This window comes from Natator depressus, chromosome 6 (assembly GCF_965152275.1).
Source record: "Natator depressus isolate rNatDep1 chromosome 6, rNatDep2.hap1, whole genome shotgun sequence".
Classification (NCBI taxonomy): domain Eukaryota; kingdom Metazoa; phylum Chordata; order Testudines; family Cheloniidae; genus Natator; species Natator depressus.
The window spans coordinates 46847973-46873694 of NC_134239.1; the positions used below are offsets into that span (position 1 = coordinate 46847973).

The window sequence follows — 25722 nt, forward strand, 5'->3', positions numbered from 1 at the left end:
CCCATCAGGATTTCCATGCTTAGGGACCTCCTTCGCATCCTTAATGTCATATGTAACAGTGCACAGTAGGTGTCCCTATTCAGGACAACATTCTTGACAGCATTTTTTGGTGCTTTCAGGATCAGTGAGCTAGTGCCTGGGTCCATCAGGGATTCTTCGGGAAAGGCTTTGGAATTTCATGATATCAGCTGGCACGAGCATGCAGTGATATTACACTTGCGAAGGTCAAAGACTGATCAAGTCAGCCGGGATGCATTCATTACCCTATGGGAGGGTGGCGAGCCTGAGGTCTGCCCCGTTCGGGCGCTGAGGGCCTACATAGCAATATGGTGAAAGGGAGATGGCCCCCTTTTTGTACACAGAGACGGGAGTCCCCTCACGGCATATCAATTGATTACCATGTTGAGATGGGGGGCTAACGAGCCAGCCTATGAATTTGGTTCCCACTCATTCAGAATAGGGGTGGCTGCGGCAGCAGTGCAAATAGGTATGGAAGCACAAGCTATTCAGGCAATCAGGCGCTGGCAGTCTAATGCATACCGAATGCATGTACAACAGCAGGTGGAAAAATCAACATTAATTTGTTGGGTTCTCATTTCAGATATGGGACAGCCGGCTATGCACATGAGGGTGTGTATCTGTGGGCACAGTATTGTGTTTTGGGGGCATAGGCATGCATCCAGGTTGCCAGAGGGCTCCCAGCTGGGATTCAGTGGCAAAGCATTACTCAGTTTGCACGCACGAAGGGGCATGTTATGGGATCAACTAATACCACTATTGTATGCTGTGGGGGCATATAACAGTGGCCACCGGATATATTGGTGATACACCTGGGAGAAAATGATCTGGGAACACTTAAAGGGGTGGAGTTAATGCTTTGAACTAGGAGGGACCTGATGCAGATCCTGGCAATTTTTCCAGGCATTAACATTAAATGGTCGGATATGCTTCAGTGCAGGGTCTGGGGGGAGCCATGAACCCCACCAGGATGGACAAAACCAGAAAGTATGTAAACAGGGAAGTAGCCAAATTCTTGTTGCCCTAGGGGTAGGGGGGGACAACAGTAATTTCACATCCTGGCATATTCTGTGGGGCCCCAGAGTTATTTTGGGAGAATGGGGTGCACCTGTCAGACTCAGGTGCTGCCATATTTTTGGCTGATACAAAAGAGGGCATTGGGAGATGTCTGGGAACCCAGCTGGGTGTGGGGAGGAGGCAGCCAAGCTAATGGCTGGCGCCTCCTTGTGGCAGATGTTCAGTGCAGGTACTCCATAAATTAAGGCACAAAAGAACAGAAAAATGGCTTGGAAAAGGAATTCAGGAGAGGTGCTTGGTAATTGAGCAAGCCGGGGGCAGTTGGGGACTCCTATGATTGGTACAGCAGGGAGCCAACCCCTCCCCTCCTCATTATAGTCCACCTTAACCCAGTGATGAGCTGCCAAAATCTTAACAACCGGTTCCCTATAAAAAGGTTCTAATTTAAGGGATGTGCCAAGAGGTGGAGAGGGCGGGGGAATAGTGGCAGGGAAGAGATTGCACAGAGGCAAAAGGGGGTCGTTGAAGGGGGTGCAGTGGCAGGAAGGGAGTGGCACAAGGGAGAAGTGGGCAGGAGGAGGCTGTTGCAAGGGGCTGGCAGGTGGGGGGGGGTGTATGTGCCTGGGGTTGTTGCAGGGGGGTCAAGGTGGCAGGGAGGGGTTTGCACAAGGGAGGCGTGGGCAGGAGGACCCGAGGTTGATGCGGGGGGTTTGCCGGGGTGGGGGGTTTGCCCAGAGGCAAAAGTGGCAGGACAGCGTGGCTTGTTGGGGTGGGGGGTTCACAGAGGAGAAGGTAGCTGGTCAGTGGGTGTCGGAGGGGGTGGCACTGGCTGGGGGAGGGGTGCCCGGGATGCTCCCACATACACCATTCCTCAGGCCAGGCACTGGACCTACCCACCCCCCGGCGCTCCACAGACCCATGCGGCTCCCTGCAGCCCGGCTAGGTACCTTGCAGGTGGAGTAGACACCCAGCTTCTCCGCCCGAAGAGCAGAGCGCAGCTGCGCCTTCTTCCCTGCGCCGCAGGCCGAGCCGAGCTCCCCGCCACCCCCGGAACTCTCAGCGACGGCGCAGGCAGGCAGCCCCCCTGCGCCCGAGCCAGGCTCCCTGCCGCCCCCGGGGCTCTCACTGGCAGCGGCAGTAGCTGCTGCTGCCGAGAGCCCCAGGGGCAGCAGGGAGCTCGGCTAGACCCTCCCCTTCCCCGCTCCGCTGCCCGCTGCTCCCCTGGGGGGCAGGACTGGCCACGCCGCAGGCAGCCCCTCTGGAGCCGGGAGGCAGGGAGCAGCAGCAGCCTTGTGCTCCACTATTTAAAAAAAATTGGGGGGACACCGCTTTTTGGCACCCCCAACCACTTGGTTCCCTAGGCGGCCGCCTAGTCTGCCTAGTGATTGCACTGACCCTGCCCGACAGACCCCCGGAAGTCCCACGCCTACCCAACCCCCCCCATTCCCCATCCCCTGCCCCCCCCCTCCAACCGCTCCCTGCCCCTTATCCAACCCTTCCTCCCAGCCCCGGCCCAGCCCCCTTACCATACTGCTCAGGGCAGCGTGCATGGATGCTGCACGGCCCACTGGAGCTTGCAGCCCCACCCGCTCAAAGCAGCAGGAGCTGCAGAGCTGCCCAGGAGCGGTCCAGAGCGCTGGCGCCAGCGGCGCAGCACACTGAGACTCTGCGAGAGGTGGGGAGAAGGCGGGGAAGGGGCTCAGGGAGCCGTAACAATTTTTAACAATGGGTTCTAAAACTTGTTCAAAATTTAACAACCGGTTTGCGTGAACCGGTGCGAACTGGCCCCAGCTCACCGCTGCCTTAACCCCTCTTACGAGGGGGGTAGTCGGTAAGGTCCCTGGATGAAGGGGGGGGAGGGGAGCTGGTGGAAGCCCCCACCCCCCAGAATTGGCTGGAATTGGTAAGGTCCCAGAAAGAGAATTGCTGGAGGGACCTGGATGAAAAGGGGGGGAAGCTGGTGGAAGCCCCCCCAAAAATTGGCTGTAATTGGACGGTACCGTCAGTGGATCTGCTGGAGGGACATAAATTTTGCACGTGCACTGCACATTTTATCTACTGGGTTAGTCCCAGACATCTATCTAACAATAAAGTTGTGGCCTGATTAAACCCATATCTAATGTTTCTTGTCATTCTTTCAGCATAGCCAGACAATCAGTTTAAGCAGGGAGAGGTTTTTGCAGGCATTATTCCTCTGCACATGTAAAGTAGGTTTCACATGCCAGGGGAACATACCTAGGAAATGCAGTTATGTCTCTTCTAGATGCACATCTACATTCTACATCTTTGCAGCTCTGGATGTCAAGAGTAACAAGAAGGGTTTCTTCAGGTATGTTGGCAACAAGAAGAAAGCCAAGGAAAGTGTGGGCCCCTTACTGAATGAGGGAGGCAACCTAGTGACAGAGGATGTGGAAAAAGCTAATGTACTCAATGCTTTTTTTGCCTCTGTTTTCACTAACAAGGTCAGCTCCCAGACTGCTGCGCTGGGCATCACAGAATGGGGAAGAGATGGCCAGCCCTCTGTGGAGATAGAGGTGGTTAGGGACTATTTAGAAAAGCTGGACGTGCACAAGTCCATGGGGCCGGACGAGTTACATCCGAGAGTGCTGAAGGAATTGGCGGCTGTGATTGCAGAGCCCTTGGCCATTATCTTTGAAAACTCGTGGCGAACGGGGGAAGTCCCGGATGACTGGAAAAAGGCTAATGTAGTGCCAATCTTTAAAAAAGGGAAGAAGGAGGATCCTGGGAACTACAGGCCGGTCAGCCTCACCTCAGTCCCTGGAAAAATCATGGAGCAGGTCCTCAAAGAATCAATCCTGAAGCACTTACATGAGAGGAAAGTGATCAGGAACAGTCAGCATGGATTCACCAAGGGAAGGTCATGCCTGACTAATCTAATCGCCTTTTATGATGAGATTACTGGTTCTGTGGATGAAGGGAAAGCAGTGGATGTATTGTTTCTTGACTTTAGCAAAGCTTTTGACACGGTCTCCCACAGTATTCTTGTCAGCAAGTTAAAGAAGTATGGGCTGGATGAATGCACTATAAGGTGGGTAGAAAGCTGGCTAGATTGTCGGGCTCAACGGGTAGTGATCAATGGCTCCATGTCTAGTTGGCAGCCGGTGTCAAGTGGAGTGCCCCAGGGGTCGGTCCTGGGGCCGGTTTTGTTCAATATCTTCATAAATGATCTGGAGGATGGTGTGGATTGCACTCTCAGCAAATTTGCAGATGATACTAAACTGGGAGGAGTGGTAGATACGCTGGAGGGGAGGGATAGGATACAGAAGGACCTAGACAAATTGGAGGATTGGGCCAAAAGAAATCTGATGAGGTTCAATAAGGATAAGTGCAGGGTCCTGCACTTAGGATGGAAGAATCCAATGCACCGCTACAGACTAGGGACCGAATGGCTAGGCAGCAGTTCTGCGGAAAAGGACCTAGGGGTGACAGTGGACGAGAAGCTGGATATGAGTCAACAGTCTGCCCTTGTTGCCAAGAAGGCCAATGGCATTTTGGGATGTATAAGTAGGGGCATAGCGAGCAGATCGAGGGATGTGATCGTTCCCCTCTATTCGACACTGGTGAGGCCTCATCTGGAGTACTGTGTCCAGTTTTGGGCCCCACACTACAAGAAGGATGTGGATAAATTGGAGAGAGTCCAGCGAAGGGCAACAAAAATGATTAGGGGTCTAGAGCACATGACTTATGAGGAGAGGCTGAGGGAGCTGGGATTGTTTAGTCTGCAGAAGAGAAGAATGAGGGGGGATTTGATAGCTGCTTTCAACTACCTGAAAGGGGGTTCCAAAGAGGATGGCTCTAGACTGTTCTCAATGGTAGCAGATGACAGAACGAGGAGTAATGGTCTCAAGTTGCAATGGGGGAGGTTTAGATTGGATATTAGGAAAAACTTTTTCACTAAGAGGGTGGTGAAACACTGGAATGCGTTACCTAGGGAGGTGGTAGAATCTCCTTCCTTAGAGGTTTTTAAGGTCAGGCTTGACAAAGCCCTGGCTGGGATGATTTAACTGGGAATTGGTCCTGCTTCGAGCAGGGGGTTGGACTAGATGACCTTCTGGGGTCCCTTCCAACCCTGATATTCTATGATTCTATGATTCTATGATCTCTGTGTAGAGGAATGAAACTGTTTCTACATTCCTACCAGACTATGGAGCCTGGAGTACTGCAGTCAGCATTGGCATGACTGACTCTCAAACCCTCCTGCTAGCAGCCAAATTATGGGTGCCTGCTGTGTGGATGTACTGTGGGGGAATGGGGATTCTTATGCTCTTCTCACCCCTAGAGGCTCCGATTCAGCAAAGCACTGAAGCATGTGCTTAAATCCATCCATAATCAGCAAAGCACTTGAGCACATGCTTAAAGTTAGGCACATTCCATTGATTAGTTGATTAAGTATGTGCTTAAATGCTTTACTATACAGGGATAGCAGAGACTTCAATGCTTTGATGAATTGGGACTGGTACATATCTATTCATGACGGCAATTACTGAGCACTAAACAAGTAAATAATGAATTCAAAAGAATACAAATAGCAAATTTTGATTAGATCTCTGCAGTAATAGTGCATTTTTCCAGTTCCTTTAAAATATCGAACACAGTAAAAACTATCATCTGAACTACCATGTGATCTTGGAATCCCCAGCTTCCAACAGGACTAGTTAACAACAGAGTTCATACACCCATACTGGCTAGGTAAAAACTGAACTGTCAAGGTTTCAGAATATTCAGGAATGTCAGATCCAATACTGTTGGCCATTCTCTCAATATAAGAAAAGGCTTAAAAAGAAAATAATTGTATCCCAGCAAAATGGCACTTGGAGAGGATTTAACAGGATCACACAATTTTAAACAGAACTGATAATCTCAACTAATTTCAGTTTAACACAGATGACAAGGCAAGTGAGCATGAATTAAAATTACAGATCAACACATTCACAACAGATGTCAGGAACCAATTTTTTCCCCCACAAAAATGCAGGAACTTGCAGAACAGCCCGCCAAAGTCATGCAAGACATTTAAAATACGATCATGAGAGGGATTAAATACTGAACAGAGTGTCTAGATTTTTCATGAGCCTGATGACCTCTTTTTCCAAATATTTCTGATCATGTTACAATGTCCTTTGTCAATGTTGTTGATTGATTGCTTGAGCTAAAGTTTATTTTTTCTCCCCCACTGAAAGAATATTTGTGTCTTTTTATTACTGTTTCTACTAAGTGGGGCCTACCACTTGATGTTAGTTGACTGCATCATGACTAATAAGTTAAACAAACTATAAAAGTAATCACATTTCATGCTTCAGGTGCATGGTGCCAGGAAAAAACTGCACAAATTGTCGAGGACTAACAATTTCGAAGCAGGTTATCTAAAGTTAGACACTATTACCCCGATCCATAAAGGTATTTAGGCTCCTAATTTCCATGGACTTCAAAGGAAGTTAGAAGCCTATATTCCTTTGTAGATATGGGCTTATAGGCCAAATTTTAAAAGATACTTAGGCACCCAGTGGGTTTTTGAAAAGTACCTACATGCTTAAGTCCCATTGTATAGGGCTGGAAGCAACATATCCACAACCCTGTTTAACTTTCATGGTCCTCTCCGATAAATCTCTCCTCTTTCTGGGGCTTTCCTAGCTGTTTTGCTGATGCTCTTACTACACTTTCCAAAATTCCTGGCTATCTATCTTACATGATCCCCAAATCCTACCACCTGCTTCCTCACAGGTTGTCAATCATACTCTCATTGACTGTTCCATACTTCAGAGGCTTTTAATTTTTATTTATTTATTTAAAGGCTCAGTGATGTTTCATTTCCAGGGATAGATCAATGTTCTACATGTCAAAAGTAGTTTCACCCTCAAAACTGTTACAAATGCAAATTTGTGTCAACTATTATTGCATAAGCTTGTATATCAGAGGGCAAACTCAGATGAAGAATCATGTAATTCTGAACTAGCAACCTCAGCCTTTCATGATGTGAAGTAGTATTACTAGGCCACGAGCAGCTAGACTCTTCTGATTCCTTTCGGATCTTTGGAGATTGCAGACCCAGAGCTCAGAGGTGTGACATCAAACAACATCCTTACTAATTCTTTTAATGTATGTGGAACTATTTCAACAAATCTGTGTTGTGCAGTAGTTATGTAGCAACACAAGAGTGTTTCAAGGTTTAATTAGCTAATGTGTGACAAATGCTTTGAGGATATAAAGCACTTTTTAAATCTTACACATTTTTGTACCTATGTGTAGGAAGTAACTAATTCATACTTCTCAACCTCCATCAGAGTCTTAATAAAATTAAAATCTTGAAACAGCTCACGTTCCCACAGCAATGCACAAGAAATGTTTGATTTCTGGTTCTGAGAAAGCAAAATGCACTCTGTTTTACTTGTGGTCAGAAAAATCTTGAGCCTCACAGCTAGACAGCGAGAGATAAGAAATATGCTAATTGAAGTGCCTCCTTGAGCTGCAGTTTTAAAATCAGAAACATTTTTTTTAAACTAATAAATGTAACGGTGACAGAAGCCATATTTTTGCATTACACCACTGTTTTCTTCAATAAAATGCACATTTCAACTCATCCGGAGTATTCTTCCATTGCTGCCAACCAGTGTCAGTAGCCAATCTAAATCCATCAACCAAACCATGTTACTGGATACTGAATCAAAATTACTTTACAGAGAAATTGAGCGTTTCTCACCACTTCATTATCCTCCCTCCCCCACTCTCTTAAGGAGGAGAGGATGATTGAACAATCTGGGTTTGCTGGGGTTGACGAGACACAAGAAACTGTAAGAAGTAACACTATAAAGAACCCTTGTGAAACTTTATTTATTTGAACAGCTCATTGGACAAGGGAAGGAGATATGGAATCCAATCTATCATTCAAAATGATTCATTATCTCTAGCAAAGAGACCAACATTTAAAAGAGGCACAACACATTTTTGCCCAACTATTTTCTGTTGTTATTGTATCTGCCTTTTGGCAATAAAAACCTAGGGTGACACTAAAAACGATAAAGATTTGTGAAAATAAGTTACAAATTTGTTCCTTTTGTGCTGATAATTCTTTGATTTTAAAACAAGCCCAAGTTGTGTGTAATGGTACAGCTGTGAATTTTTCCAGTCAGTCAAGGTTATAAAATAACTATGCACTACAACTGTACTTTTACATCAATGTCCACTCTGCCGATGCATTGTCATGTGAGGAACCCACACAGCTGGATATATTACTAGTAATTGGTCAGGCACAGATCCTGCACATGGCTCTGGTCATGCACACCCCTGCATCCAGGCAGATCCATTCGCAGGGTCTAGCCCAACACGTTTTATGCTAGAGTGTCACTATACAGGAAAACTCTTTATTCTATTTGATCTACTACATCTTCTCTACTATACCCCAATCACAGTCATTTCAGTAAAACATAGAAATGGTGTCATATGAATAATTTAGATGCCACTATATTATAAATGTGTGGGGAAGGAGGGAGAGAGAAAGAGAAAGGAGAGGAAAAAAAAGAGAAAGAGAAAGAATCATCTAAAGTAATGACTTTTCTAACCATTTTCAACAATAATGAGTGAGTAGCAAGTCTACCAGCTGGGTCTATTACAGTATTTCACTGGTACTTTGCTGACTCACAATGTGAATCTATGTAAACAACAGATTTTTCTTCTCCCATGGGATATCATATATTATTCTAGGCACTTAATTAGTACAGATATGGCCACTATGAAAAACCCTGTGGTGGACACGTATGGTGTAAGAATGTATTATCACAACGCTATCATGTTTTCTTCCCCCTTTTCTCCCTTTCCCCACATTTATTCATTCAGGAGACTGTAAATTATTTTGCTGTAGTTCAGCATCCAGCAAAGCACAGGCTGCCAAAATTCTGGCAACCTGACCGTAAGAAGATTTGGACAAATAAATGTTGGGGAGGGCAGGGGAAAAGGAGAAAGAGAAGGAAAGCATATGATAACATTGGTGTAGTATGGTGTGGTACGGTATAAGAACCTCCCCATTGCTGTACTAAATAAGCACTTAGAATAAAATGACTGAACCCCCCCTAGTGAAAACATAAATTGACAGAGACTTGCTCTATAGGTCAACAAGTGTAAACTGTTGGATTTACCATTTCATTATGGATGACACTTTATTGGTAACCAACAAACATCCACTGGAAAATCCAACTGATCATTTTTTGAAGTTTTCTGGATTAAATATATTCTGAAAGGCAAATGTAAATTACTGTATGTTTCTTTGCATATTTGCTACAACACTCCATTTAGGACTTCAGTTAATACAATGATTCCAAATGACTATATTAAATATCACGTTTCTTCCCCAAATCTCTCTCTCACACACAATAAAAGTAGACTACAGGCTCAAAGAGCGGTGGTCCTGCAGATTATTAAATGCTCTGCCCCATTCCAAGTTCTTAAATACTTTGCTGAACCAGGAACAGTGTGCTGGAACAGTGTGCTGAAACACTGCAGATCAAACCCACAGAGAGAATTATGTGCTTCCCACCTGTTACACTTGTGGGAACTGAAGCCCTAAACGTTATCATAAACTCTGTTATTTCTTCAGGTTTCACTAACTGATTCAAGATGTAACCCAACAGAAGATGTGTTCTGTTTAAAGAAAAACCCCAGTGTAATATATTAGATATTCTGTTCAGTATATCCAGTTATAAGGAAGACAAAATGAATAAAAAAGAACAAAAAATAAACAAAATCAGAGAGGAAGCTGTCATCTTCACATTCTGATAATACAGAATAGGACTCAACATCAGGCCTCACCATTTGATAACACCAGAAATCAGAGTTCATAGAAGTGGCAGGGACTTTTCCTTCTTTTATGTCTGAAAACCGCCTGTAGGCGTGCACATTCATGGCATTGTATAATATAATTTAAAAAAACATACCTAGGGTGACTACCTAAAAAAAGGTATCCACAATAATATTATAGAACCTACCTCTATAGTTACAGATCTTATGTTTCTTCTTTGAAGTTTGCAGATTTCCAATGTTTTTAAGTAACGAAGCTGCACTAGATCAAACTGGGCCACCTGCTACAAAGCATCATTAAGACAGCGACCCCTCAGAGATAGGCAGCAGCAACATTTACTGCTTACTTCAACAGCTACAGGTGTTTCTAAAAACTGCTTAAAAATTGATGATGTCTATATGGTTAGAAAACAATCCGGTAAGCTACTTCAAATGTGCAGGGCCCTGCTACCACATGGAGTTGCTTGCAAGATCAGGGCCTTCGTCAGTAAATATTTAATTACACACATACACTAATTAAATATTTATTGACTAAGGCCCTGATCTTGCAAGCTAGACAGAGATAGATAGATAGATACAGAGTTTTCCCTTAATGCGTAATATGGAAGCTTCCCTTAAGAAAGTAATATGACAAAACAAAACCCCAGATCCAAGCACCTTCAAAGTTAAGATCTGGACTGAGATCTGACCTTCACACTAGCTCTTACCTCTATAATAGGCCAACCGAAAATCCCATATCCAAACATCTTGGAACTCCAGAAATTCAGATCTGAATTTAGCATCTCAGAACATACCGATTTTAAATATAACTAATCCTTAACTGAGTCATGTAGGCAACGGGAGACATTGTGTCCATTGTCCTCTTTCTCCTTAGCCCAGAAAAGTTACTGCCTTGTCCCTGTAAATTGATCCTCCCAAAGGAACAGCACAGGTTGGTTTATAGAGAACATTGTTTACAAGTACAGGTTTATGTAAGTAGCCAGTATTTCATCAATTAAAGAGGAGTGATTCATTACAACACATCCCAAAAACCACCCAATGATTACATTCCATCCAAGCATGTACTGCTTACCTCTGCAAACGCTGCAGCACTGGTTCTCTGGAAGAATGTGATCTTTTTCTGAGCAGTTCAATGGAGGACAGGTCTCTGTTACTTTTACTAAAATTCCATTCTGGAAATAAATAAATGTTTTTAAAAAAATGATGCTGATGAAAATGTATCTGATGGCAAGGGTCACACAGTTTTCTATCCACAGCTCTAGCAATCTTTAGTAACAACAGTAGTAAAGTGACAGGCAGCAAGCTAAATTCATTTTTTACACTATAAACTCAAATCTAAAATTAATCTACTTGGACATTTCTATTCCCACAGTTTAAGGAAAAGACACTACATTTAAACTCAAAAACTTGTACAGATGCTTGTTCCTTTCTTAACCTGCATAAGCACGTGCAGGAATTAAAGTATTTTATTTCACTCCAGATTTTTATTTAAGAATTGTTTTTCGCCTTTATGTGAGACTTGTTTATTATATTTTAGGTATATTTTAAATTCTGTATACTGTGGTGATAGGTGAATTACCAATGAGACAAAGCAGAGAGATTAGATGGCCAAGATTTTCAAATGTGATCAGTGATTTCAGTGCCTCAGTTTTGGGCACCTTAAAGGGCCTGATTTTCAGCAGTGGAGCTTGGGTGGCACTACTGCTGCCTCATTCCTCTCTGCTGCTCCCGGCAGGCCAGGAACAGGCAAAGTGAGGAAGTCAGAGAAGCCACTTGGCTGCCTGCTAGACAGGCAGCCCGAGCAGCCCTGGTGACCCAGCTGCAGCTCAAGTGATCCAGCTTCCCGACGCTTTGCTGCATGTTTGACATACAGCCTTGGCTGCTGGACCTTATCGAGGGAGCAGGTTTGCCAGCACCGTTGCCAACCATCACAGTTTTATTGTAAGTCTCACCATATTCGGTGTTCTTCTTAATGCTTCAGATACTGAAATCAAGAGATTACATGAGGAACTCAGTTTTCATTTTTTTTTTTAAATGTTTCTAGCCCTCATGGTTGCAGACAAAAGCTTGAAAAGGTGACCTCAGTTCATCCTAAAGGCTCAGAAACCAGAAGGCAAATTACAAGACCACCAAAAATTACTTTTAATAAATCTCATGATTTTTAGGGCCTAACTCATGATTTTTTTAAGGCACACTGCAGGAGGGTACAGCACATGGAGTGGAATTAACAGACATTAGGACTGATTCTCATCCCACTTTCATTGGTGTAATGCAGGAGCCTCACACAGGAGTCAATGGAGTTACACCAGCATAGGTGAGAAGAGAACCAGCAAACTGTGTGATCACTGTCAATCATTTTATCCAACTACCCAGCTGGAAAGGTATTGGCTATAACTCACCACCTATTCAAGATCGGACAAAACAATTACAGTACGAACGGTACAGTATACCACTGTACGAACAGCAAGTGCTGATAAATCAGGTCAAACACACGTAGGGTGACCAGACAGAAAATGTGAAAAATTGGGACGGGGGTGGGCGGTAATAGGAGCCTAAATAAGAAAAAGACCCCAAAATCAGGACTGTCCCTATAAAATCGGGACATCTGGTCACCCTAAACACACGGCAAGAAAACAAGAGAGACTATGACAATCAAATCACTCAGAAAAAGCTCAAAACCAATTCAAACCAAACTCATATCTTCATTAGAGAACCACGGAAAAGAGATGAAGTTAAGTCTGACCATAGTTGCTTCATGTCCACAACAATTTTATTTCCTAAAATTTCCCCATTTCCGTGACTGGTGACTTTGCACCCTAGAGAGAAGAAACTGGCATATCCAGGAGTTCATTTGGCCTTATTTTTATAGTAAGAAAATGTTGAAACAAGCACTTTGGGGTTAAAATCTGTTGGTGTAAAGTGGTGTAGCTCCACTGATATAAATTGACATTAAATTACAGATTTAATCCACTGAGATAAACAGGGCCAGTAACTTTTCAGAGAACAAACCTAGGCTTCCTTCACATGAAGAGGCACTACTCAACAGAAGTACTGTGGATCACTAGAGTAAGGCCCCAACCCACCAAAGCATTTAAGCGCCCTCTTAATTTTCAGCATGTGAGTATAATCAGGGCTTAAAGAAAGGCCAGAAACTTTTAGTTAGACTTGTCCAAATCCAGAGTAACTTCAGGGACTTACGCCAGCATGGCTGAGATCAGAACTTGCCCTAAAATGACACCTCAACCCAGGTAAGGAGCAAAGAGAAAGGAGAATACCCGCCTGAGACACTTTATTATCCTAAATAGGCCATGTTCCAGCTTTGTCTGTGTATGTCTGGGTTCCACTGAAGTTATGGTCAGCTTTAGAAAAGAATGGATAACACATATGCATGAAGGAAGCCTAAAGTAATATAGCAGGTTATCATTGTAATTTATGGGCTCTGCATATTTATTGAAACAACAGCAGAAGTTAATCAAATTACAACTTACTCGGCATTCCCTGCAGTTCTTGGTTAAAACCCTCTGACCTTCTGCTAACACTCTGCCTCCAAAGATACACGTAGCTATAATTTTAAAAAAAGCCCCAAAATTAATATTTTGGTAGAAAGTGACTGAAAAATAGAAGTATAAGTAAAAACAATACATATATACATAGGCAAATACAGGCCTACTGTGGTAAATATGATGTAGTCCCTTTGCCTTCACTTGAAGTAAGTATTGATTGCTTTCATTTATTTTGAGTGCAATAATACATTCATTAAAAAAAACCTATTATCGTGAAACATTATACCCCTCATACTGACAAACTAGCCTATTAATGTCCTGAAGTGATAACAAGAATAAAGCATTATTCAATAGATACTGAACCCAATTCCTTAACAGAATCACTCACAGCATAGACATCCCACAGATTAGACGGAGTGCATTTGTATTACTATGTGTCTGCATCAGGTTATTCAAAGCACTTCAGAATCACAGACAGACATTGGTGCATTGTATATGAAGAGAATGGCAGGTGCATGGGTTTCAGTTAAGCCTCCAGATTGTACCCGGGGAAAAATAAGGATAGAATCCTTAACACAGCTTTATCCCTGTGGAACTGCAGAAATAGTTCAGAGCCAGACAAAGCCTGAAACTCACTGACTCTACAAACTGAAAAAATCACTGTCAGAAACAGTCTTAATAGACACATGGAACAAGGAGGGTTCATGCCAAGGCTCAAAGGAGGGACAAATACAGCATGCAACACTAAATTTTGTTTCCAAAGGAGTACAATGGATCTAATTATTGGCTTGATTAGCTGAACTAACTTTTGGAATGGAGTGCATTGGGATGTGACCCTAAAAAAGTCTCTCTACTGTTCCCTCAGCCCCCAGATTCCTAATTGCAGATATTTGCACCTTCCTTCTTCTCCACCTAGAGCGGTCTGTCTAAATACCTCTTAAAAGCTCTCATATTCTATACCAAGGACATAGATTGCTTTCTAGACTGAATGGGGATTCTCCAATATCCCTCTAAATCAGAAATAGCGAGATACAGAGTCCTAGGAAGAATATTCTAGTGAACAAACATTCAACTGGGTCTCAAAAGACCTGGGTTCAATTCTCAGCTACAGACTTCCAGTGTGATCTTGGGAAAGACACTTAATCTACCCTGTGCCTCCATTTCCCACCTGTAAAATGGAGACACTACTTCCTACTTTACAACGAAGTTGTGATGATAAAATCCATGCATAATTGTGAGTTTCTCCTATACTGTTATGATGGGGATCAAATAAGTACCTTAGAATTGATAGACTGGCATGACGGATTAGGAGAAACTTTGAGACCCTAGTATGAAAGACAAATTAATCATCATCCAGGCTGAGCAACATCATGTGTTCTTCCACTCCAAGTTGCAGGAATTCAATGAACCAGTTTATCCTAGCCACAAATATCATCTTGGCTCATCACTGTCACTCGAGTACTAAAGACTCATAGATAAACTAGCTCCCAATCCCAGCATCATGAAAAGGCCCCGTTGCCCAGGCCTATGTTTCTCTGTATCTGCTGACAGAGAATTTCTTTCTTATTCTTCTGAGTAGCAAACAATCAATCTGTGGCATACTCATGGCAGCAGAGAGCCTGGAATTCCATGTACTTTTAATTTCCTCTCTCACAGGTACAACCTATACCACCTAAGCCAGTTGGCCTGCTTATGCAACCAACTGATAAGTGCACCACTGTTAACTCCAAGAGATGCTTCTCTGTCTATGCCAGATGTTTCTCCACTGCTGTGAAGAGACGTTTCTTTCATCATCCTCTTGCTCTGTGTGCCAGCCTTATTCTACAACTGGGGCCAGCCTGCAGGATACATGCTCAGTTCCTTCTTAAATCTTCCAATCATTTTATGAAAAACTGTTCACAGATATATGCACAACCTGTGAGGCTGCCATCCGTGCAAGTGTCTATATATTTGATGGGTCCAAATTTCCTTCTTGTCTGAACATTCTGAGAGGAGACTCACCAAGTTAGAGGTGACTTTACAATCTGAGGAATACACAGGAATGTCCCAAAGTCCTGTACACTTTCCTTCCAATGGGATAACATTGGTACCCAAAGTAAACCTGTGCAATTTGACCAACAATTCTAGGTCCACACACATACAATGTTAAGAGGCCCACTGTTCTCACACTACTCTCTATATCGCTGGTGAAGCCCAGGATTCTTGTCTTATATTGATATCATTGTCTTCTGTGTACTGGACAGTGCTCCAAAGTCCCATCATTAACTCTCTTGAAGAATAACTAGCGAAGTAGGGCCTGCATTTACTCTGTTGCACTGGATGGGGACCTAGAGTCCTATGCTATAAGTCAATAAGACTTGACATTTGTCGGTAGAACTGAGAGATTTCAATGTGTTGCTTCTCAATGAAGCCGATTACGGCACATCCAGTAATGGTCCTTCCTCACCTGCCTTCGATACTGCAATGGCAATTGTATATATCCTTTGTTTCTGGCACCAAAGAGGTATTACATAATAAATTACTTTTGATTTTTGTTGCACTTTCCATCCAAATATCTCTAAATGTTAGAATAACCCATAAAGTCTTTCAGACACTATCCTGTCTCCCAGAATTCTCTCTCTGTGTTCATATTGCTGGAAATGGGAGGATCTAAAGAATTCTCACCATGTACAAAGCAGACAGATTTTCTAAAGAGCTCAGCTTCCACTATGAGAAGCTGGGTGCTGAGCACTTTCAAAAATCCACCTCATTTAAGTCTCCAAAGAGGACGCAGACGTTCTTTTGCAAATTTGGCCCTCGCTTTATATTGCTCAGTATGAGCTCAACTGTGATCTCACTTCAGAAAAACACACTAGATTTCATCAAGATGACCGTTTTGGGAAAGATGAACTTGAGTGATGTATTTTTACTCTCTCTATTGTCTCACCTGACTGCCTGTAGCTCAGGGCGGGACTTACACTGGACAGAAGAGAAAGTGAGCAATTTTACAACAGAGAAGAGAAACAGGGCTTCAAATAAAGTTTTAGTCTTCTTGCCAAAGGCTGGTTTGGAGGGGTTAACACAAGATGGCAGAGAAGAAAGCAGAAACACCAATTTTAAAATCCCTAAACATTTTATAAGTCAGAACTGCTTGGTACTTCGATACAAAAAAAGAACCATCAAGCTGTTCAATAACTCCTAGAGACAGAAAATTACAATTGATGATTCTATCCAGGACTAAATGGGGAAACTGCAGAGAAATCAACACCCACAGTGTAATAACGTGGATAGCCTCAGTGGCTGCCACTACATACCCAAAAATGACTAACTGTGGCCCTAGCATATCATTCTGTCAAGGAGCTGGCACTTGCAATCAATTTCAATCAACTTTCATACAACATTTTCCATTGACTGACATGCTGAGTCCTTGGCAGAATAACGAGCTGAGTTTGGTGCCAATCACTGACTAAGAGTGAGTTTGTTCATCATTCCGTTAAAGAATCAGAAACACAGTCTACACTTTGGGACTTGCATTCAATCTACAGTTTAGTCCTTCAGAATTCCTCTGAGTCAAATTCTGGCTGGCATTTGTTGCCAAGTGCACACCAGAAAAGACAGAGCAAGAGAGAGATGCTCAAGCTCTCAGATCCATGAAAAGAACTCTCCATAAACTCTCAGTAGGTGAATCACAAGTGCTTGTGCTCTGGAGGGTGCGGGGGCAGGGTGAAAGTTAGGAGTCGGGGCCTGATCCACAAGTTTTACAACATAAATTATTTGTCCTTTTGTGCACAGATTACTCATGGGCCAATGTATAATGGAGGAAAAGGTGGGAGCTGTGCACATGTTCATGACTAAGCTGAATAGGTGCACCCTTTTTTTGACAGAATTCATGGATGTCCATTTTGAGTTGAAGGGGGGAAATCAAAGACTGGCAATCTGATTTTTTTCTGGGATTTTTTTGTTGTTGTTTCTAATTAATCCCAAACCAGCCAACAGATACATCATTGACTAGTCTGAATGGAGAAGAGCTGTGCCCAGAACCTGTAGGTGGGCAAGATAAGGGGAGAAAACTTTTTCTTGATTAACTTGATTAACTTTTTCTTTGATTAACTTTTTCTTGATTCGTGAGAGCGGGAAGAAATTTAGTCCTGTGTACTTGAGCAGACATATGCTCAATTGACTTTGTCCCCTCAGCCTCATTTGAGCGTGTTAAACACTTTTCTAATTAATCCCAAACCAGCCAACAGATACATCATTGACTAGTCTGAATGGAGAAGAGCTGTGCCCAGAACCTGTAGGTGGGCAAGATAAGGGGAGAAAACTTTTTCTTGATTAACTTGATTAACTTTTTCTTTGATTAACTTTTTCTTGATTCGTGAGAGCGGGAAGAAATTTAGTCCTGTGTACTTGAGCAGACATATGCTCAATTGACTTTGTCCCCTCAGCCTCATTTGAGCGTGTTAAACACTTTTTTTTCCACATAGAGCTTCCATTTGTAGATGAGATAAGAGAATTTAATCAATTGGGCCAATGACAGAATTTACTGGTGGTCTTCTTTTCCATATTCATTTGGTCTACAATAAATTACATAAAACTATTACTGCACACAATGCAGATCATTACAGTCAGATCATTACAGACATGAATTCTCCTTATTCTGCTGATTATATCATTTTACTAAAAAAAAAAAAAATCCACAATATCCAAAGAACCACCTTCAGTTCAGAACAGGATGACAAATAGCCAAACTTAAAGTTATTACCCCGTATTTATGATAAGTACAGACCAACTGCTTCACACTAATTATCATCAATTGGGTTTAACAGCTACTAGTAGAAGCCAGACATTTTTCCTTTGGAGAGGTACAAACAAGGGCATGGCCTTTTTAATGCCAATAGAATGTAGCAATATAGTCTTAGCAGTACTGCATTGTATCTCCTAGGTGATTCTTTTATTTTTCAGCCAATAGTTATTTATTCATTTTTTAACCAAAGCTGCCACTGTGACTCATGTTCCCTGCATTAATTTATCAGGACCTGTGAAAAATCAAGGTGGGGGGGGGAAATCAAATGCTCCTAGTTTCAAGACAAGTGTGATTCCAGTTAAAAAGAAGGTGGGAGGAAAATATCAAATGTAATGTACTTACACTTGCATACTTTGCAGCACTGGCCTTCCATATGCACTGGGAGGGTGTCAGGAGAACAGTTCAGAGGGGGACAGGACATCTTACGGCACTCCACTACTCCACTCTAAGCAAAGGTTAGAAAGATGAAGTTCAGCTGTGTGTATATTAGTTTATAATTTTATATAAAGCACAATTACTGTACCAGAAAAGGAAAGTAGCATTAAGGATTTCAGATCCTTCCTACAGCAACAAGTCTTATCTGACTGCTACCCATATGAACTAAGCCATCCCCATTACCATTTTGATATACATCTGTGTCTTATCCCACTTGCCCATGCTATTTACGTGGATTAGACAAAAAATAATACCATCTTTACAAGAACATAAACACCACCTTTTGCAGGCTCTGTCAATCATCTTCAAAATTTTAACAATCAGTTTTCTATTTTCTTGGGCAAACAAAAGTACTCTTCAGATATCTATCAAATAATTTCAACCAGACAAGATTTACATATGAATTCTCTTCTGTTCCACAGGTTTTCAAAATGATAAACACCCAAAACAGAATCTGCATGTTGTTACCATACAGGATGCAATTGAGCACCTATGAATAAAATTAAGATAATACTCTCTCTCTTTTTCTCTCTCTCTCTCTCTCACACACACACACACACCCCCCAATGAAACTATTCTGAACCAAACACAGACAACACTATGATTTCCCACCCTCCACCCCTGCAAAATGGTGAGCTTCTTACAGATATAATTAGAACGAATGAGAGAGTTGTCAAGGGAAAGCAGATTTTATTTACTAAGTATTCATAAAAGAAATGGCAATTCTTTGCCACTTCCTTGCAATTGTTCACGTTGTCACTGGGTGCAAACTAAAAAAGTAATAAATCTCAGAGTTGGCATTATGTATTCAAGGACCATTCACACTATAATTAGGCATCCTACCGCTTATACCCATTAGAAGATTCTTACTTTGCATGTGCAATTCCTGCAGTGATCATCTTCTACCCATGAGTCTTTGTCTCGATAGATCACTCCATTTACTTGACAAGTCTTCTCACAATGACAGTTTTCCAATTGACTAAGCCTCGTTTCTGCATAATTTAGCTAGAAGTGAAAGGTACTTGATGTAATTTCTGTAATTCATACACATGGTTTTAACAAAGCAAAGAACAAAAGAAGCAGCTTACTGACTTTAGGCTGAATCAAATTTTATTACACCAGTTGAAGAACAAACTAAACAGAAGACACACTGAGCCAGAACCAAAGGTGGTGTGAATCAACCTGTGTCCATTTACTTCAATGGAGATAAGCTAATGTATGCCAGTTGATGATCTGTATGATTGGCTCTTCTAATCTAATGAACCCCAGCAAGATATTAAAAAGTACCTCTTGGGGATCTCCGATTATTAATGAATTGGGTATTTTCAGTTCAAACTTCAAAAAAGGAAATCTTTGTAATATTCTGAATTATTCATTTACCGGCATACATGTAATTTAAGAGCATGAATGCTGTCAGGCTCGGATTCCTTCTGTTCAACCTATCTCCACACTGTTTAACATTAACAGGTTGCAGAAAGACCTTTACATTATATAAAGCTACTATGATTTACAGGGAAAAGACGACATTTCAATGTGTTGTATAACAGATTTTCCCGAACTATAGATCATGGACCACTGGTGGCCCACAGAGCACTTGCTGGTAGACAGCAGAGAGTGGGCTGGTCACATGATACCATCAGCATCTCCTCATTGCCAGCTGCTAAAATGAATTAACAGATGCTAAAAGTAATCTTTTCCTTGTAGTACTTTTCCAGGCAAGAAATTGCCATATTTGCCTGAAGAATGCTATGTAATAGTGAATGGGAGGGGAGACTGTCCATGTAACAGCAAACAGGAGGAAGGGGGTCCATGTGATGGCAAAGATGAGGGAAGGTGATCTCTCCAAGTTGTTGTCCATACTATGAGTAATTTATACTTTTCTTCTGTGCACATGCTCCTTCCCATCCTCCCCAACACACCCACACAGATTATTGTCACCATGTTCACATAGGTAATCCCAGGCTTCCCCCAAACAAAGAATACTCCATACAAATGAAGATTCCGGAGTGATCTGTAATATCGTGGCCAATCACCCCCTGCCTCTATCTTCCTCAATCTACCCTTGCATTGAAGTGCCCACATTCTCTATCCTATGTGACCGAGCAGGGCTTCTCCCTATCTTAACATACACTTGCTGTCATGCCCAGTCTCCTTTAAATAGATTTGTCCAAACATAAGCACATAACAGATTAAAACAAACAGTTCCTCAGCTCACCCTTTCTCCTAAGATTTCACAACCTCCCTTCCCAGGGGTCTCTTGCAGCTTCCCAGTGCCAGCCAGCTCCCTTCTTGCAGCCAGTTCTCATTCAGCCAGCTCTTTTCCTCTTCTGGAACTCCAACCCCAGGACCACCTCCCTGAGCACCTGGCCCTTTGTTCCAGGGACCCACCGCAGGAATTGGCTGCACTCTTCTGTGGTTCCTCTCCCCAGGCAGAGCCTGTCCCAATCACGCCTCCTCTTCTTGCCCTCTGACAGACCCTTGTAGTTCCACATGTAGCTCTGACCTCTTTCACTGGTCTACGCACAGGGACCAGCTACCCTGTGATGGGGTCCAACACAGAGAATAAATATCCCCCAATACATATCTACCAATGTAAGATCCTCTGCTATGCAGAACAAGAACCAAATTACTCAGTCCCATTTACTAACTCTTCAAACTTCCTGGCAGGACTCAACTTCCACATCCTTCAAACACCAAAACGCCCATCTCTCCCAGAAATCCACAAATCCCAGAGCAGGAGGGAACTTCTCAAAGGGCCAAATTCTGATGCTTTTACTCACATTAAGCACCACATTACTGCATGAGTAGTCCCACTATAGCGAATGTATCAGAATCTGGCCCAAAGTGAGATGAATGCTAGCCCTGGTCACTCTTACAAATGGCATACTACAGTATTTTACAGGATTGTTCAAAACATTACAGCTTACAATAGCATTTTTGCACTGGTTAGAGAAACCACTGTACAGTACTATAGTATTTTTATATTAGTATCTACCCGCATTTTATATATTTGCAAAAAGGCTCTCAAGACTTCCACCATTATCCATTTTAATGGGAATATTCCAACCTGCCCATCAATCCTCATTATACTTCCTGTCAGGTAAATCTCAAACACCAGCAGATTCAGGAACAAAGATGAGCAAATGATACTAGGGAAACATCCTTATTTCCCACTCTTCAATCCTCCAGAGTAAAGGGCCTTGAGGAAAAACTTTTGATTTTCCTTAAATTAGGATTCTGGGATATTACTGGAATTGACACTCAGCCCTCCCAAAGCCAGCATGATATCTTGTGACTTCAAAAATGCTTTTCATACTTTAAAGGCAAAAATCATCCTATTACTGAACTGCTAATCCTGCCCGTTTTCAGCAGTGACCTGAAAAGGGTTTCTATATTTATAGTGTATAAAATAGAATATATTTCACTGCATTAAAATTGTGTTTAATCTATATGTTTTGTTGCAGTTTATTTAACCTGTACCTTTTCTTTAGTCTTTATTTTTAAACACAAAAAAGTAAAATTCATCATTTTTATTTCTTATAATGATTCTGTATAAACTGAACACAAAAGGAGAAAGGATGTTATACAAAAGCCAGGTTTGAAAAAGGCATTTAATTCTTGATTTTTTTGGTGTTGATTCCTGTAACAGCACTAAAGGAGAGAAGCAAATGCTAATACTAATCAACTAAAAGTTGCATATTTTGTGACTTTCATTGTTGCACTGAATTTATATAAATTCATTAATAAAACACAACAACATCTACCTCTTACGCTGAAGAACGACTCTGGATGTAAAATGCATCTATTAGTAAATCAGAGATGTGTATGGTCATTACCACCTTTGGCATGTATTTATCTTTGCAACTATATAGAAAATGTCAGTGTTATCTTTATAGATATGAAGACATGCAACAATGAACTTTCTGATAGTAATAGGTCAACAGATGTATCTCAGCACACAGAGGTTTATCTTTTTTGAAATACTATTTAGTTGGCATTTGCTATATGGAATCAAATAGAAATGTTCCATTTGTATTTAAACTCTCAAACATAACTGAAAAATCACCATTAAGCACAACAAAACAATGATATCCTCAAAATTACATGAGTTACAAACTGAAATGCCATTCCAAATGCTGCCAATTTTGCATTAATAGATTTGTCAAAGATTTGAAAAATCAGTGGAAATTCTCAGGCTCTGAAGTCTTGGATGGATTAGGAGTAGGAATGAACCAATGGGGTGTGGAATGTCACTCCACTACTGAGCCACCCATTTCTAGTCTGAACCTAATTTCCAAGTTATTTGAAAATTCAGAAATATATTCAGAACTATTTCCCCCATCATTTTTTTCATTTTTACAAACCAGAAGATAAAGAAAAAGACTGTTCTTATATTACTTGTGGGCCATCCAGATGCAGGTACTACCAGAAATCTTACGAAGAAAACTCCGTTCTCATGAGAGCTTCAGAGAACTTTTTGAGTCAAAATGTTCATGTATTTCAAACAAACATTTGTGACCAAATAAATCGAGGGTGTAACCAAGCTAATAGGGTTATGTCAACAGTAAATTCTGCCCTTAAACATTTCGGCATTTATGCCAACCAAACCAAGCACTGAACCTTTTGACTGTTACCCTGTTAAGATTTGGCAAGTAGTAAAGTTAATTAGAAGTTTTGGGCTGGAAATCTCCAGTAACTATCTCCAGCCACGAAAAGAAATACCTGATTACAATGAAAAAGACACTTCCTAGTGTGACCCCCTAGTTTATTAAAAAGGAACTGCATTCCATTTTCAAAGACCCTTGTTTCAGTAGAGTTATACTGATTTACAGTAGCTGAGGATCTGACCCATTTAGGGACAACACCACCTAACATTCCATATACAGCATAGTAATTGGGCACGGTGAAAATTAACCTGTCCTTCTTGTCCCAAGTTAATTTATATTTTAACTAAGTTTTTAACAATTTGATCTATTACCTTTTTCTATTTAAGGTTGCAAAATTAAAGAGATGAAACAGCGGAGTGTAGGGGGTAATGCAAAAAGTTCAAACTCCTTCCCCACCATGAAAAGCTACACTTCTATGCATCTTTAAAAGCAACACATTGCCTAGTTCAAATTGACTTCAAATCTTTGAAGAGTGCGGGAGAAAGACGGTAACGATACTTAGTTCACTACATGCCTTACTTGTCATCATTTATAATTCTCTTGGTTACATACTGACATTGCAAACACCATTCATTGTTGGTTGTTGTTTTTTTTTGAGTCTGTAATTAAATTGTAACCAAATGCAAATCTACAGACAAATTCAAGCTTCTGGTATACCACAGCCTAAAAGCAACAGCTGGACATGGAAACATGGAACCCAATTTTGGCATGCTGCCAAGTTCACATTCTGCAACTCTCTGAATGGGGGAGGGAATTAGGGGTCATTGTTATGTATTTCATAATACATACTCTTATACATTAGTGTATACCTAAAACTGCAGAAATATCACTTAGGACCTGAGTTTGCTCCCTAGGACTGTGATGTGAAAATCCACCTCTAAAATATCTGTTTTCAAATCCCACCATCTTTAATTTGCATTTGTCTCACAATTAAAACTTCTTGCACTGCTATGTGTGTTCTTTCTGGACAACAGTACTTCTACAGCTAATGCAGCAAAACACTTAGTTAATGCATTACTAAGGAGTAAAACTACCTTACTGGGGGAAAGGAACAAGAAAAAAAGGTCATCCCAGGACTGCTATATGGGAACATGCAATCTTCAGAGTATCAACAGCATGTTATTTGGCCCCAAAAATGTATTAGCAAGCAAAAATATAATTAACAGCAGAGAGACCAAGTCACTCAATACAGTACATAATTGGGACCTGCTCATATCACCAACAGGGCTTAAAATAAATTACCTCTATTTCACATTTCCAGCAGTAAAGTGAACTAAAAGCTTAACGTTTCTTATTCTCTGAGTGATCCTGTCCAAAATACGCCAGTTGGGTGAACAGTGTCAGTATAATGCAGACGTGCTTAAAATTAAAACCTTTCTTTTTGGAAGGAAAGAGTTCTAAGGGCAGCTGAGGAGGTACAATTCACAAGTTAAAAAATATCATGAGTTTACCATCTTTATAATACACAGGGTTACTATGTAGATTATACTTTGGGAAAATCATGTTCAGTAACTATGCTGTAATTAAATGCACCTACAGGTGATTCTATAGTTACATATTGATCAAAAAGTAATTAGCGTATAAACAGCACATCAGGTGAGATAACTAATTCTTGTTTAGATGATAGAATTAATCATAGGCCAGATGGTTTTGCCAATGTTAACCACATGGAGCATTCCCAAAGGAATAGTACACACCCATTTACGAGATGCAAATCAGGACTGCCACTCTGCTTAACTCACTGCACTTAGGGCTTACACTACCGCTTAAGTCGATGTAAAAGCCATGTAAAAGTCGGTGTGAAAAAGTCAACCCTTGAGCAACGCAAGTTACATCGAACTAAGCGCTGTTCACACTAGCGCTATGTTGGAGGGAGACAGACACTCTCCCACTGACATAGCTTCCACTTCCCACTGAGGTGGAGTAATTATGCTGAAGGTAAAACGCTCTCCTGTCAGGACAGCAGATCTTCACCGCACGCACTACAGCAGTGCAGCTTCACCAGTGTAGCGTGGTAGTGTAGACTAGCCCTTAGATATATTTACAGTGAAAAGAAGAATAGGTTTATTGTCAAATAACAGGGATTCAAATAGAAGTAAGAATACTGGAAACAAAATGATTACATATAGAACAAAATCATAACATGCTTTCTAAAACCTAAACTTAACTCCCATCTCCTAAAGGATAGCTTATCCCAAGTCCTTTTCCCAACATTTTCAACCAGGATGGCTGAGAACCTCCTTTCATAAAAGCAAGTCTGCTGGCAGCTTGTCTTCCAAGACTGAAGGATGCCCGGTGTACTACCATACTCCATTATACCCCTGGCTGTTTTTGTTTTTTCCTGCAGCAGTCACTATCTGTTCATTAGCATTAGACTTAATATGCAAATAGACTTCCATTGTAAGAAACAATGTGCAACAGTCAGCCAGGGAGATAAAAGTGTCTACCACCTCCTGTCTGGAAAATCTGTCTCAACACATGCTACCTTTGA

At 41.7% G+C, this 25722-nt stretch overlaps 1 protein-coding gene across 4 annotated transcripts in view; it reads right to left on the bottom strand.

Annotated features, from left to right (window-relative positions):
* NELL1 (neural EGFL like 1) overlaps window positions 1-25722 on the bottom strand; it is a 418230-nt gene that overhangs the window by 301686 nt on the left and 90822 nt on the right. For all 4 annotated transcript variants that reach the window (XM_074955193.1, XM_074955195.1, XM_074955192.1 and 1 more), the window contains exons 8-11: window positions 19435-19569; window positions 18472-18574; window positions 13332-13405; window positions 10916-11015 (exon numbers count right to left, since the gene is read on the bottom strand). In XM_074955193.1, coding sequence (XP_074811294.1) covers window positions 10916-11015; window positions 13332-13405; window positions 18472-18574; window positions 19435-19569 — 412 coding nt within the window. The remainder of the gene's footprint in view (window positions 1-10915; window positions 11016-13331; window positions 13406-18471; window positions 18575-19434; window positions 19570-25722) is intronic.